The sequence below is a fragment of the Leptosomus discolor genome, chromosome 1 (genome assembly GCF_034619465.1).
Source record: "Leptosomus discolor isolate bLepDis1 chromosome 1, bLepDis1.hap2, whole genome shotgun sequence".
Taxonomy (NCBI): domain Eukaryota; kingdom Metazoa; phylum Chordata; class Aves; order Leptosomiformes; family Leptosomidae; genus Leptosomus; species Leptosomus discolor.
Genome location: NC_141391.1, coordinates 168463296 through 168479555, shown reverse-complemented (window position 1 = coordinate 168479555; position 16260 = coordinate 168463296). Strand labels below are relative to the sequence as shown.

At 42.1% G+C, this 16260-nt stretch overlaps 1 protein-coding gene across 1 annotated transcript; it reads right to left on the bottom strand.

Annotated features, from left to right (window-relative positions):
* Positions 1 to 881: 881 nt before the first annotated feature.
* Positions 882 to 15615, bottom strand: NDUFA12 (NADH:ubiquinone oxidoreductase subunit A12). Its single transcript, XM_086470937.1, has 4 exons — positions 15527 to 15615; positions 10941 to 11023; positions 9884 to 9971; positions 882 to 1154 (listed from the first exon to the last, which is right to left on the bottom strand). Exons 1-4 carry the CDS (start codon positions 15613 to 15615, stop codon positions 974 to 976), a joined length of 441 nt encoding a protein of 146 aa, XP_086327063.1. The 3' UTR covers positions 882 to 973.
* Positions 15616 to 16260: the final 645 nt, after the last annotated feature.

Sequence of the window (16260 nt, the reverse complement as noted above, 5' to 3'; positions counted from 1 at the left end):
CCACCACCGTCAGTCATCTACAGACAGGGTCATCAGATGCAGGAAGCCTCATGGAGAGGGCAACTCTGCTAAAAAAAAAGAGTCTGGAATAAGAATCGACCAACTGCAAGATACAGAAAAAAGCCACAGCCCCAACCAACTCTCTTTCAAATGTGAACTTGCAAACTTCACATTTTTGAGAACGGGTTCTGGCACATTTTGCACACTTTTTTTGGGAGGTAGAGAACTATCCTCAAACTTCCAAAGACCTTTAAAGTCTTGTTACAACCGGGCAAACAGCCCACCTCAAAACGCTTGTGAGAACATCTTCTACTGAATCTCAGTAACACAGAAGCAACAAAGAAGATTTTTTGTAACAAGAGGCCCTCTGCTTATGGCTGAGTTCCCTTAGGGGGTGAGATGTCATTTGATTACTGTAGCCTTACAAGTTTTATATTACATATCATACCATACTGTAACACAGCAATGCATGCATGCTCATGCATAAAGAATTTCGCAATAAAAATGATAATCCTTGATTGGCCTTATTATTCTAACTTGTCTTATAAATAGTTAAAAAGATGGCTTCCTAAAATAGCACATGAACAGTACCTTATTTGCCATGCAGAGCCTCTAACAGGATAACGTTAAAGATGAGACTCCTGTGTTCCAAATATTTGTATTCTGTTGAATGGTACAAATGTGAGAAGTGAATGTCACAGGAACAGTTACCACGCTAAAAAGAGTTTGAGAGCTGCTTATGTGAAGACAAGAGCCACTGACAACATGACAAAAAGCCCAACATCTTAATGAGAATAAGAGCTGTCATGTATTCTGTCCTCTACCTCTTCGCAATGCTTTCTCATTTCTTCCCCCCCCAGTTCAATAAATTAAGCTAGAGCTGTTATGGGAGGCTTTTATTTTGAACAAAACCAGTGAAAACACAATTTACACTGAAAGCCAAAGCTGAGGCAAGTCACATTTGTTGTTGTTGTTATTTGCTAGCTGTTGTAGGTGGGATCCACTCTTGCACCTTCTTGCGAGTAGTGGAGTAAGGTACGTACTGTCTGGGAGTGCCACTCAGATTGAATTTATGGTTCTCCCAGATAAATTTACGAGCAACTGGTGGATGAGTAGTTGGAGGGTCATCCGTCATTGAGTGAAGCCAGCGATGCCTTAAGAGGAAAAACACACATTGTTATTAAGGAACACCGCATGATCAGTAACAAGCCTTCCTCCTGACCTCCCAAGGGTTCTCGTCTGAAAAGACACCAAGTATTCATTTTGAGAGGGAGGAAAAATAATTTTAATCCACTATGACTTCGAATGAGATTACAGGAGACTGATTTAAACGAATTACACAAACACAATTGACAAACAACAGTTCTGCTTCTAAGCAACTGAAAGCACACCTGAGTCTGAATTTCCTGTTCCTTTGTACGCCTGGTACTTGGGCAGAGAGTATTTCATTGTTACGTGTTTGTGTGGCTTCGGTTTGTAGGACCAACTAGCCAGGTCAAGGCAGGCACTACAAATGACAAAACCACAAGGTTTTATTTTGTTGTCTGGGCTTTGTTGTGGGGTTTTTTTGCAGATTTTTGTGTGTGTGCGTTTGTTTTTTGTTGGGTTTTTTTTTTTTGAGGTGGTTTTGCGTTTTTTGTTTGTTTGTTTGTTTTTTAATTTACCAGAATACTCTGCCCAACAATTTCAATACCATCTCCAAAGCACTCATGAGGCTACTACTTGGGACATGGATTAATGATGCAGGTTCACCTAAAACAATCACAGAAATGTTCACTGACTGCACAATAAAATGATTAATACTAATCAGTAATGGGGTAATTACCAAGCGATTATAGTGATTATCCTTTACCTATGAACTAAATGTCAATCCTCCCCTGTGCAAACAACATTAATGATCAAGTATTTTCCATAACAATTTACTGAAACACTACAGCAGGGATCAACTGAATTGATTTCATTCCATTTCTGTTTCAGTGCCCAAAGCAACTTTCAAACCTGAACAACATTTTCATTATCTGCCAGCTTACACGTACTTCATACTGTCTCCACAGTTATGACAGAAGTGAAGTTATGACTTTTTTTGCAACCTTATGTATTTTTTTACTGAGGTAGAATTAAAAAGGCTTCTGCTAATCAGCTTTTGCCAAAGACTTGACCTAAAAATAAGAAGTCTTCTATTCCAGTTGTTACGAGAAAGCCTGAAAATTGAATCTTCAGCCTTTAGCAACAAATCTGGCACACTTCATTGATAGTGCAAAACAAAACTACAATAAAAGTAGTGAGAAATAGACTGACAAGTATATTCTAAATCTGAAAAGCTCTACAGAAGGTTGATTATCTTTTCAGTCAAATAACTTCTAGACATGTATTTCATAAAAATAAACACTCACAACTTTGGATATAACTTTAATACGAAATCTCACCTAAAAAAACCCAAACCTGTCAGCCACATGTTCGTTTTCTGTAAGTAAAAACCAAACAAAAACCCCAAACGAAAGTCACACATTGTAGGACTAAGGACTGCCCGGAAACTGGCTTAAATACAAAACCAGATGGAACCATAAGACCCTCTAAAAGAAAGAACTAAAAACCCTGTTTAGAGGTGAAAAATGGCCTCCTATGGGAAAAATCATCCACTTATGATTTGAAAGTTATGCACATGTTCAGATGAAGTGACCCAATGCAACCTGAATCCCTCTCTTCCTCCCCCCACTCTCCTTTGTAAATCTGGTACCATCTGAAGTATACATTTCTCACTACTACTACTAAAAAAGATTTTGGGTAATGACTTCTGTCTGTAAGAAGGCAGCCCCCCCCATGACACTACTAATCAACATGTGGTCTGAGGATATAGCATCAGCCCTTGCTCCATTTTATACCTGCTGTTACCAGCTCTGAAATGCCCTGGCCACATCACACAAAGCTCTGACCTCAGGTAAACTCCCTCTCCCAACTGACGCCTGTTAGAAGAACTCTGTGTACAAGCGTGCTTCACACCACCCGAGACACCACGTGTCCTACGACAGCTAGCACCAAAGTTGGCAGAAATGCTGTAACACAGCTAAGTTGACAAAGGTGACGTCATATGCTCATACCCAACAAGCCAGCTCTCCACTGCTAACACAAAGAAACACACAGTTTGTGGCATGGGAGGAAGGGGAGAAGAACAGTCCACGTACCCATGCACATTCTGCCAATACTGACTTAAGTCCTGCATTTCAAAATGCTTCGTAGCATCACTCCAGAGGAGTCTCAGCTTTTCAAAACTGCTTATTGTAACACACAGGGGCCACTTCACAGGCGAGAGAGTTGGGTGGAGAGGAACCTGATGAAGTCGAACAGGGACAAGTGCAAGGTCCTGCACCTGGGGGTTGACCTGCTGGAGAGCAGCTCTGTGGAGAAGGCCCTGGGAGTTCTGGTGGACAGCAAGTTACCCATGAGCCAGCGATGTGCCCTTGTGGCCAAGAAGGCCAGTGGTATCCTGGGGTGCATTAAGGAAATCAGGCTCAAATTCAAATAGATCAGCAAATCCTTAAATCCCATTTTCTTACTGGAAAGTAGAAATAAAATCGCACATCTATGAGACATGTCAGTAGTCACAGATACTGAAATACCTGAAAAGATTTCAAAAGTTTGTTTAGAACTCCATTCACTACTAAGTATGCTTATATTTAAGAGTTTCAGGGCTTAAGCCTGGTCACAACAGATTCATTCCACTTAGAAGCCCCACATGAGACTTACAAAAGCACTTCCGTTTGCAGAGAGTCTGTTCTCTCAAACAGAAGCTCCCACTCTTCACTTAAGCAAAAATACGTAAAATCTGAAAACTTTATTTTGGGAAGACCTTCCCCCTTGACAACCTCCCTCAAAGAGTCCTTTGAAGCCCTGATGTCTCATAGACTCTACTCCCAGATGCTCAAGAAAAGCTTTTCATGCACTAGATTGAACAGCATAAATAAAAAGATTTGATGTCTTGCAGATGGCCAGATTTCTATACAAACTCTGCCTATAAATCCATGCATGAAAAAAAAACAGGATTCAAAAGCTATTAATGACTTAAAACCTACAAAGAAGCAGACAACTTACACAGAGCAAAGAAAATCAGGAGGATAGCAGAAGCTCTGAAGAGGCTGAAGCAGCTTCCTAAATCACAGAGCAGAGTCACTACCAAGCAGACTGAGGCTAGCAAAGCTCCTGGACTTTTCCTTGGGTGAACAGATGAAATACACCTCAGAATACCTTCAAAGACTATGTAGAATTTTCTCCCAAGTCTTAGACAAATATTTAAAAGCAAGGAGATTTCAAACTGAAGCTACGAGGGACCAGAGCCAATTATATGACGTACAAGCTGTCAAACAAGAACCGATGCTACACAAACTCTGTAGCTAGTACCATATGTGCATCTGCAAGGTTCAGGCACTGTCTACGTAAGTTCAGGATGTTTGCCAACTTGCTGGCATTCGCTTTTTTTCAACAAGCTAACCATACTGCAGTAAGACAAAAGAGAAGTGAAAACGTGTGTTATGGTCAAAGGGCAGGGAAGAATCGGAAGAGAAGGAAAAACGGACAAGAAACACATTTTTGTTTGTTTACATATGGGAGACAACTGATTTCTCATGCAGGCTACTGTAAGATACCATTGTATAGTAATGAGACAGCATCCTATTTACCTGAAAACACCACACTAGCATTTAGTGTAGTTATAAACCCCACTAATTTATTGTGAAGCTACTAAAAAGATGGAAATTTTATCCCCTCTCCCTTTTCTGTTCAATCTTTTTGTTTTGTTTTCCTTGGAGGCAGATTTGCAAAGCAGCAGTTTTACAGGAGAACAGCACATTTCTTTACATTTCTTAGCATAACGTACTCTGGCACTTTAAGTCTGAGATGCTACATTCCTCCCTCCTTCAGCTGTCAGATTGACTAACAAAGAGGATGCAGATTATCAAACTGAAGTTAAATTTGAAATATTTCATTGTATGAAGTCAGCACTCCTGAAGCTCCTTCCAAAGGTGTCAGATTTGCACCATAAGGAAATAAACATGAAAGTAGAGGACAGACATTACACATACATAGGACAGTGCTGGCAAAATGAACTGTCCCTGTGAAAGGAGAAAACTATTCTCAAATTACAGTTCTTCTCCCACAGCACATAACATATTGAAAGAGCAAATTATTTTTAACAAGTTTGTATACAGAAACCAGCTGTCAATTTGTTTTTGCAAAGTATTTGGCCAAAACACAACCCAAATTACATTAAACCAGATAAATGGTAAATGGTGTGCGGACAGCCATGAAAGGCTTGGAACGTGATGCCAGAGCAGCACACCTAGCATCTAGGATGTCAGGCGGTGACCTGCATGGACTTTATAGACTCTCCAAAGGAAGCCTTCCTGCACAGCATAACTGTGTTGAAAGTGGAAAACTGTGTTCCAAGTTGTCCCCCCTCAGTGGGCTCAAGCTTAACCACCCAAAATCCTCCAAATGCACACTCGTGCTCTTCCAAATTTCAGCTACAGGAGTATCCTGATCACTGAACAGCAAACAGAAACCCACGGCAGGAATAAGCAGACACAGAGTGAACTTCCCCATGAGATGTGAACATAACCTGAAAATCAAGACTGGTAACAGTATTTTTTTTTATTTTTTTTTATTTATTATTTTTTTTTTTTTTAAAAATGCTCTTCTTTCCTCTGATCCCAAACAGATTAAGGACATTGAGCTATTCAGTCCTCTCCCCTCACCTTGTTTCAGTGGAAATAACCAACAAGCCTTTAGAGGTGAGGATCAAAAAAATCAAGAAATACAAGTCTAGAAGGCATTCAGACACTCTGCATATGCTTTAGGCCCAAGCAAGCATCAGCTTCATCCACATCACTCCCAACAGACACCTGCTTAAGTTGTTATGGAGCTACTGTAATAGTGGCTTGCTCATCTTCCCAAATCAAGTTATGCCAGTGAAGATGAGCAGAATTTTTTAGTGGTAAGGATAGCAATGTCCAATCTGTATCACTCCTCCTGTAATTTAAATTTATTTCTTCTTATTCTACCCATCTATCTGTGGAAGACAGACTATGCCTTTCCCTTCTGCAAGCAAATTAAATGCTTCCAGATTATATTCATGGTCATTTCCTCTCCTTTTTAAGCAATTCTTCCTCTTAAGGAACTCTAATTCTTTCCAACTGTCCTCAGAGGTCTGATTGTTCTTGCTGCTCTTCCCTAGACTTCTTCCACTGGTCTATGTGTGTGTTTTGTTTTGGTTTTGGTTTTAAAAGCGTGGTACCCAGAGTCAAACAGTACACCTCATGTAAGTCTCCTAGTAATACAGAAAGGAAGAGTCTCTTTGAGTGAGTACAGGCAGCCAATTCTTTCTACTCCTCAGGATGGCACACTTATTTCTCAGCACTAGGATAATGTGGACTTCCTCTACCTGCCATCCTTGTAACACCTAGATCACCCTGCAACACTGCCCGTTACTCTCCTGCGCACCGTAAAGTAAGAGGCTGCAGGTGCCAGAAGAGCAAGGTCCTGCCCTCTGTCTGCACTCAGCCATATGATTAACTTTTGCTGTTAGCATATTCACAGAGCACATCTGATCAGTGTGTTCAAAGCTGCAAGTACAAAGTTCCTGCAAACAACATGCTCTGAACACTAAGAGATGAAACATGTATTTTGGCTTTTCTAACTAACAGTGTAAAAGATGTCTTCGTGTAAGAAAAAAAACCTGCCCAATATCTTGTATAGTATTACAAGAAGATTAATACTAATCATTCCCAAAGCAAGTATTGAGGGAATTAAAAAAAAAAAAAAAAAATCTAATTAACTTGTCTCCAACAAAGCATTTACCAACATCTTGATTTTGAAGAAAACCCAGAGTAACAAAGAGGTTAAGTACCACAAGTAAATCAGAATAAACCACAAGCCTACATATTCTGGTATGGCAACGTTTTAAAAAAGCAACAGTCTCAATTCCCTGTATAGTAGACACATGTCAAAACAACTCTCTTGATTTCCTTCAGACTGTGATTTTGGTACATCCGTTGTCAAAAGACATTACATCAATTACTTCATAATACTGAAAATATTCAGTAGTTCCTAAAAAACCAGTACTACAACATGTTATTACATATGAGATGTTTTTTTCTTGCTACTTTCTCCTTTTCTCTAGTATCCAACAAAAGGTAAAGGGTAGATAAATGAATTCTCATTTTAGTTTTTCCAGACAGTTGTTTTCATAACTTTTCAATATACCAAAATGCTTTTTTCCAATTCATGACTCATGATGAGGTTCACCTGACTGTATTTCAATAATCTTCATATTCCACATACCTGAAGGCACATGACTGACCACAAAATTAGACTTTAAGATGCACAGTGTATTCAACAATGAGAAACACGGAGAAAAACAACCTGCCGTATGTCTTATACTGAAAAACAAAGGAAGAAACTATTTTTCCTGCACATTCTCTATGCCTCCCAGGAAAACAAGTGTAATCAGTAGGATAACCAGTAGTGTAACCCTATATACAGTAGGATTTTTATAAGAGTACTATAAAATAATTACAAACTAGTTAGCAGTACCAGGAAAATCTGAAATCTCTAGGTTAGCCCTGGTCTTAAACCTCGAAGTGTCATTTTTAGGCATGACAAGTGCAAAATATTTTCTGAAAGTAACAGCAGCATAAACAATGTAGTAAAACCTGCTTCTACCTGCAGAGGGTACAGGAACATACCCACAAATCACTCTACTGAGACCTGGACTAAGACTAAGACCCAGAGTCAAAAATCAGCCTTTAGAAATATTCAGATCACAGCCCAGCTGTACAATGGTACTTCATATACTTCCTAGTTGACCCAAGGATGAAAAACTTCTCTCACCTATCCATCAGTTGAAGGGAGGGCTAGTGCTTTAAGAAATAAACATTTTTTTACAGCTGACAGGACAGATACTATTATACTATGGACCAAATTAATCTCTTTGTTAATAGAAGTAATTTCACACAATATAATTTATTTCCAATAAATTCCTGAGTCAAAAAAAATCCACTTGTTTCCTGCATAGATGCACAACCCCTGTTACACTGACAGCAACCTGTACAATATATTAACAGTCTCAATTCAAAAGTCTATGCCATGTTAAGAATTTAAGACAGTATACCATCAGATAAAAAAAAAAAAAGTCTTAAAAGACAGCATTTATTCTCAGTCAAAATACTTCTATTTTTAAAGATTTATCTAAACAGAACAGAATTACAGGTCAGTGATTTAGATGTGTCACAAAGCTAGGATTCCTACATAAGACTAAACATGTAAGGTTGCCATGGGACATACGAATTTATCAGCAATTAAAAAACCCCAAAAAACCAAACAGTACTGCACAATTAAGTTCCTGACAAAAATACCTTAGAACACAGGACTGTTTACCCTTTCGTGCCCCATTGCATTGACCAGTCTGAAAACAATGAAACCTTTACTGTTTCTTCTATAACAGAAAAACAAGTTTTCCTGCCTCACTAATTTATGTGATCTAAGCAAGCTACTTAATCCTAGAAACGTCACTTTGATACTCAGGAAGGAACTCTTTACCGAGGTTTGTAAGGACACAATAAACAACACATAAGCATGAGCAAAGAAAAGAAAAAATAACCAAGCAACAAAAGCTGTGCCTCAAAATAAGGAAAATCTCGAAAACTGGCACAGGCTAAAAACACAAGGGTAAAAACTAGAGCCAAACAACAGTTACTACACAGATAACAAGGAACAGGCCTGCAGCGGCATGAACATGCTAGTTTTGGAGATTTTAATGTCACTTCTGAAAAACAATGACATTAAGCTCTTACAGAAGACAGAAAAAAAATTATTAACTGCATTAAATGTAATTTTAAGGCTCGGAGAATTTGAAACAAAACTGACTACCTAGACAGTCTACCCACACATTTCTCAAATGTTCAAATGAGAGCCGCAATTTAGGAGTTTAGATAATCGATCAGCCTTGGCACAGAACATCTATCACAGGAATAATAAAAAACAGTGTTCACCAAAGCTCAGTCAACTCAAGCATCCCCTACTTGCTATCATCTTTCACTGTTTTGTGGCTGAAGTGCTATTCATACTACTCAAGAACCGAGTAGAGATTGTTTTTGCGAGCAAACACTGTTACTTTATTTGGTGCGTGTTTTTCCTGAGTTATTTAGGAAGACAAAAAAGATATTAACAGCTGTGTGGCCAGAGACCTTCTAGAACTCAAGAATGTACAGAATTATTACTGAATTGCATGAACAGAAAATGAAACCTTAAGAAAAATTACAATCAAGTAGCAGTCAACATACAGAGAGCACCCCAGCCCTTTGCTGTTTACCATCTTGCAGAGTATCAATGTATATCAGCTGAAACAATTACTCTGTTAATGGCCATGGATTAAGGAATGTTGTTGCATCATTGCCTTACGTTGCTTAGATTCTCATCTAGAATAGATAACAAAAATATTTTTTCTACCTCTGGCTGCTCAGTGCTATTGTAGGCTTTGCCAAACCATTAAGATGGAATCACAACTAATACGGAAAATTGGAAGACTGGCTTGACCTGCTCAATCTGGCTGGCAAAAGGCTTTTCTCATTCCAAGAAGCAGTGAGTGCAACTGTCAGGACAGTGAGCAATATAACATTATGGATGCAGTTCAAAATTAAAAGCAACTAGTCTGAAATCTTCTGATCATACACAATATAGCTGCATCCAAGAAAACTTTATTACCATAAGATTGTTTGTTTGGGTTTTTTGTGGGTTTGTTTTGTTTGTTTGATCTTCTGCTTTGTAAGACAAGTAAATATACAGGCAATTACACAATTGGTATCTGTCAACATTATGAAGCTAAATGGCTTACCATTCAGGGGGCACCATACTTCCATCAACTTCCCAAAACGTATTTTTGCCATTCATTTCATTAGTATAGATGACCCATCTGTGACGACCTTAAATAAACAAACAGAAACATTGTATTAGCTCAATTAAAAAAAAAAATCATATAAAGGACAGGATTCATAAAAACACAAGAAAAAGTATTTTGACTAAATATCTACCATTATGGGCACTTATTTCAAAGTTAGTACAGCTTTTATTTTTCTAAGTCTTCCGTATTTCCACTGTTACTGTACTCTTATATGGCTGAATCGAATGCTGTCCTGAGGAAGCAAGTATTAGCTACTGTTTAAGTAACAGGAAATAGGAACTTACAAAACTTTCAGGCAGAGAGACAGGTTTGAGGATTTTTTTCCCCATTAGGAGGAGTCTTTTCCAAAAGGACATTGCCATTAATAACCTAAGATTAAACTAAGTTTCAGCCATACAAAACTACCAAGCAGTGTTTACCAGCAACTGCTTTCCCCAGGTACCCTACAAGTTAACCTACAGTAGACAGAGCTTGGCCTAACCAGGATGTCAACTGCTTATGTGTGCTAGGTTTTTAAGTACTCTACAAACGCTATTTAAAATTCCATTATTTAAGGTAATATGACACTTAAATTTAAGCTAATCTGTGTTTATTTGCCTTGAGTGATCATATAAGTAAATCCAACTGTGAGGCAGTTTTAATGGCAGTTCTCTTCCCCCCGCTCCCCACCTGTTAAGCTATCAGCTTTTAGGTCAAGGAGCAAATCCAGTTCTCAAACACATTATCATATAGACATACCTACACAGAGAGTATCTGGCTTATGTTTATTCCATATTTATTATTTCAGATTGACTATGTTTGCAAATGAATTGAGGGAAGCAGTAGAGAGACAGATGTCAAAGCATTTCTATGAGCCCCCCCTCTTTAAGACTCTGACAAGTCAAGTGTGAGGAAGTCAGGCAGGCAACAAGTCCTATTTCACTACCAGGAACTACATGAGCTACACAAAGTTGGACAGTCAGTCAGGCACCATTCACATTAGCACACGTACCAAAGAAGTTTCTTTTGTCTTCATAGTATTTGTTTCCATATTTGTCAGTTCCTACAAGCGTACCAGTCTTCAAATCATTGACCCTGTGAATTCCCAAAACAACAGTTTCAACTGACATCATCTTAGAATGAAGTTGTGATAAAGGCTTCTTAGGGGTTGGTAAAAATCTGTAATGAAAACTCTTAAACACATGTAAGTAAAGCTATTCAAAAAACTATCAAGCTTAAGGATTGCAAAACACAATCACCAATTCCTGCACTAATGTCAGCGTGCCTTTGCTGTGCACCCCACTGACAGGATAATAAAAGGTATACAAAAAGGCTTTGGGGGGCTATTATTTCTTTAAAAGCTCTTTCTTTATAGTGGAAGATAAAGCAACTCTGCAACGTAGCACAACTTGACACCCACAAAACCTTAAATACTGTGGAAGTCCCAGAGACACATGTTAATTCACTTAGTTGAAGATACTACCATCTTTCTCTACTACCTGTTACTACCATTTCAGCTTGAATTGCCATAGAAAGAGGTCAGCACTGAAGCAGCTTAAGAGATCTCACACGTCTGTGTGGGTACTAACCTCCAGGAGAGGAACAGTAATATTTTAAGCCATTGCAGCTGCTTGCCAAGGAAATGCACACTAAACACTAAATTACAGTTGTTACTTTCTAGCTTTTCATATCACTGTGAAAGATGCAAGCATTCACCCTGCCACTCCAGGAGACTTACACTGACCCAGATAAGGTATATACCAGTTTCAACTCTTTATACAGAACATATTTCAACATTACTGTACATACCAATAATTAAACTGAACCTATGATTTACATTATATTGATAAAACCTTAAAATTAATGAAGTGCTCTTTTCCTCCTAGATCTGCAGCTTTGGTTTCATTTTTACTGACATTTATCCCAGGCAGAATTACCTAAGGAAAAGTTCACTCTCAAAGGTTTCAGTTGTTTGTAGTATTATACATACTCTCAACTCAGCCCCAGGTGACAGAAGGGACATGCACATGCATGCTTCCTTAGTTAGGAGTTTAACTAGATAACCCACAGACCAAGTTTTTTTGGTCATCTTTTCTCCCAGGGTGCATGAAAGCGATAATCACTCCACCAAGCACTCATTTCAAACCTCTGTGGTCCCAGGCAGAAAGATTCTCTGACGCAGCTCTCCATCGTCAAAAAAACCCGCTCAAAGGTCTCTGGCTCAGCTATCCAAGCCTGAGCTCCCAGCTTCAGAAAAAGAAGAGCCATTTCACTGCTGCTCTCCCTTCCTTCATCCCCTCCCTTTCTCGTAATGGTTCTTATGCCCTTGTCCTGACTTCATGCCCCAAATACTGGTATCAAACACTAAGAGGCATTTATGGCTTTCAGAGGACATTTTCCAGCCAATTTCACTGAGTCTTGAGTAAAGAGAATGTTTCCAGGCACATAGACTCGTAATAATTTGACTTCTACTGCATAAAACCTGTTCCAGCTGCCTTAGTAGGAAACATATAGAGAAAAGCAGGGAAATTCAAAATAAAACCCTTGCAGAGGAGGAGTCTCCTGATTTGGGCAAATAATTTTTTCCAAGCTACCAGTAATCAATTCTTAAACACATCAATAGTTGCAAGAAAGATGGGATGAAAGATTCAGTGGCTTGAAAGGTGAAGGGGAGGCAGCAGCTATGTTTGTGCTTGGTACAGTTATGAGGATCAGGTGTGGTTCTCCACCTAGCACACCTCTCTCCCAACTTCAGACTTCTGAAAGAAAAAAAATAAGAGAGCACTGCCTCCAGTCTTGCATGCTCCCTTTTTCTGTGGGGTAGAAAGGTGTCAACACAGGCTGTGATCTCTGACTCACAAAAACTCCCTGACAAGACATCCATTAAGATAGGCTTAGGAAGAGGCACTCTGGTGAAACCTAATACTCAAACTCTTCTACGCTTTCATTTCCCCCACTCCATTTCTTCTTGAGAACGGCCAGTGTAGTAGCTACAGCCTTAGAAGGGAAACAAAGTGGAGAGAACAACTTGGGAGGGGATGACAAAAAATAATAGTAACAGTAAAATACTAGCCAGAGAAATCATATATTGTCTTAACTTATACTGCTTAACAGTTTGAAATTTCCCTCTAAAAAGTGCAAGAGGAAGGTCTGGGAGCTGCTTTCTACAGTGGAGACAGAAAAGCCAGAAGCTGCCTGCCACCACAGCTAGTAGGAATCCAAAGTTGAGATCTCCCAAAAGTCCAGCTGACTTCAGAAAAGCATACAATATTGTGCCACAAAACAAATGAGAAAATAATTAAAAACTTATAGTAATTGTAAAGGGAGCAATACATTGACATGAAGAAGACAACATGCTCAGCTGAAGAAGAAATACAGCACTGACTGAAGGTTACTAGTGAAGTTCCATGAAGAATGTTGATGTTAGTAGCCTTATTTAAGAGTTTGCAGGGTTCCTGACCAAAACAAAAACAGAACAGAAACCCCACCCCCAAAAAGCACGTGGGTCTGACAGATTATGATATTACTATACAGAGGAAGGTCAGATTATTGTACAGGAAGCTCTGTACTGTCTTCGGGGCTGGCGTGATACCACCAGAACGAAATTCAATGGTATGAAGGTCACAGCACAAGGTGATACAGCTGGGGACTACTAAGATCTGAAGCACTGTGCCTGTGATCACAAGGCAAACATCTGGATGTCACAAGGCAACAAGGAGCTGCCAATTAGGCGACATGTGGGGAAAAAAAAAGACAAGCTGATCCTAGGATGTACCAGGCAAAGTGAGCTGTCTTCAGTGAACAAAGCAAGTACTAAAGCCACTGTATGAAAACACTGACGAGGCCTGATCAGCAACTGTATAAAATGTTATGTTTAACTGTTTGAAACAGATCAATCTAAACTACAAGAAATAACAGAAAAAAGGGCTATTACGATGACTGGGAAAAAAAAAGTCTTCAAGAAGGCTCAGTTTATTCTAGTGTAAGAGAGCCCTTGATATATAGCAGGAAATGTTACCTTTGCAAATCCTCCCTATCCCATACTCCTGAGCTCCCACTATTGATTAAAAGAAGGCTTTTTGGCTACATGGTCAGGCCTACAACACCCACTGGACCCTGAAGAACTGTTCTATTACTTTTCTAAGACCAGCTACAAAGATACCACAGGTTACTGACACTGCTGAATTTGGATCATGTACCATTCACACTTCCACCCTACATTTCATCAAGGATTTGCATGAAAAACAGCACCTTAGTAAATCTGCAGCTCCTCCAATTTGGGAGGAGCTTCAAGCATGCTGTATCGCAATTCAAAATACTCTTTGCAAGGTAGGGATGAGATGTGAACGGGGAAAAAAAAAAAAACAGGAGAAAAGTTTAATGTGGACGAGTGCTAGGTTCTGTGCTTGGGGAACAAAGTACACAGACACGACTGAAAAAAAAAAAGTTGCAATTATTTCTGCAGAAAATGCCACTGGGGCCAGAAGGCACCCAAAGCTGAGCACAGGTCAACGGTGATGACCCATTGCCAAAAAGGCAGATGCAGGGTTTGAAGCGCCAAAGAATTAGCCAGTAAGGCAGATGAATGAATCCTCTGCTTTATACCGCAGGATTTCAGCAGAAGCACGGCTTTCAGGTTTGCACACCGGGCAGTTCAAGAAAGCCACTGCCAACCTGAGGGGATCCAGAGCAGCCAGCTGTTGGGCCAGGGCAGTGGCAGTCCCCCAGAAGAAATACAAAGAAAGGCTGAGAGACCTGGGGCTCTGTAGCCTGGAGAAGATAAGACTGAGAGGGGACCTTATCAATACTTACCAATACCCAAATGGTGGGAGTCAAGAAGATGGGGCCAGGCTCTTTTCAGTTGTGCCCAGCAACAGGACAAGGGGCAATGGGCACAAGCTGGAGCACAGGAAGTTCTGCCTGAACATGAGGAAAAACTTCCTTACTCTGAGGGTGGCAGAGCACTGGAACAGACTGCCCAGGGAGGTTGTGGAGTCTCCTTCCCTGGAGATAGTCAAAACCCATCTGGACACCTTCCTGTGTGACCTGCTCTAGGCAAACCTGCTTTGGCGGGGGAGTTGGACCAGATGATCTCCAGAGGTCCCTTCCAATTCCTACCATTCTGTGATTCTGTAACAGGACTAAGAGAGTCTGAGGCTGGACACCGCGAAAACCTGCCTGGGCAATACCAGTACCTCAGCATCGAGGAACCCACCAAGACGCCTGAAGAAGAGAAAACAAGCGCCGGAGCCTGCCCGGGGAACGCTCGCACCACAGGTATCCTGCCTAGAACGCCGGCACACCGCCCCGCGGGGGAGCGCACGGAGCGGCCTCCTCCCGAGGCCCGGCCCGCCACCGCACACCGCCCAGCGGGAGGCCAAGCCCGCCGACCGCCCCGGCGCTGCGGTGAGCGGCGGCCGCCCCCCCCCACCCCAAATCCCGCTTCACGCAGGGCAGGGCAGGGCGCCCGCGGCTCTCCCCGCCCGCCCTGCCCGGCCGCGACCCGCCAAGGTGACCCCGAAGGGGCGGCAGGGCGGCGAGGCGGGAGCAGGGAGCCCCCCCCGCCGCCTGCTCCTGGCGCGCCGGCCTCCCCGTTACCTCAGCAGCTGCCACAGGGCGCCGCGGACGCCGCCGTGGCCGCCGAGGTGCTTCATCGCCCGCTTCAGCACCTGCACATACTCCGCCATCTTGGGGCGGCGCCACCCGCTCCCGGCGCCGCCGCCGTTCCGGCCCGGGGCCGCCCCGCCTCCCGCCCCTCGCCGCGACCCGGCCCCCTCGCCACGGCGGCCGCCCAGTGCCCGGGGGAGGGCGGTGTGGTCGAGGCGTTGTCTCGCCGTCCGCCCGACCTTTGCTTGGTGGTTGTCCGCGCTCCCAGGCAGGGCCGGGCGCGGCTGCGGGTGGCTGCCCGGGACGCGGAGGCTGGGCCGGTTGGACGCGGCGTCCGGCTTGGAGCAGGCCCGCCGCCGTTCTCCCTGGCCTGCCCCGAGAACGGGCAAGAAGGGAGATGTACTGCCCTCCGGGCAGCCCGGTGCTGCCCTGCCCAGCTGCCCAGTAGGTACTCCCGATCCTGCCTCAGCCTTGCGAGCAGCTCTGCAGCCATCCCCTCCTGCGCTGGGATCCACTCCCATGAGGAGTACGGCTCCACTGACCTTGTTAACTCTCCTGCAAACAGTTGTAGGCTGCAATTAGGTGCCCCTAACCGCCTCTTCACGAGATTGAAGGTGCACAACATCCTCAAGAGCCACCTTCACAAATACAGCTGTCCCTGGCTGTTGGCCGTTGCAGCAACCTTCTGCTGGAACACGATCTCAACATCCCGCTTGAACAGGACC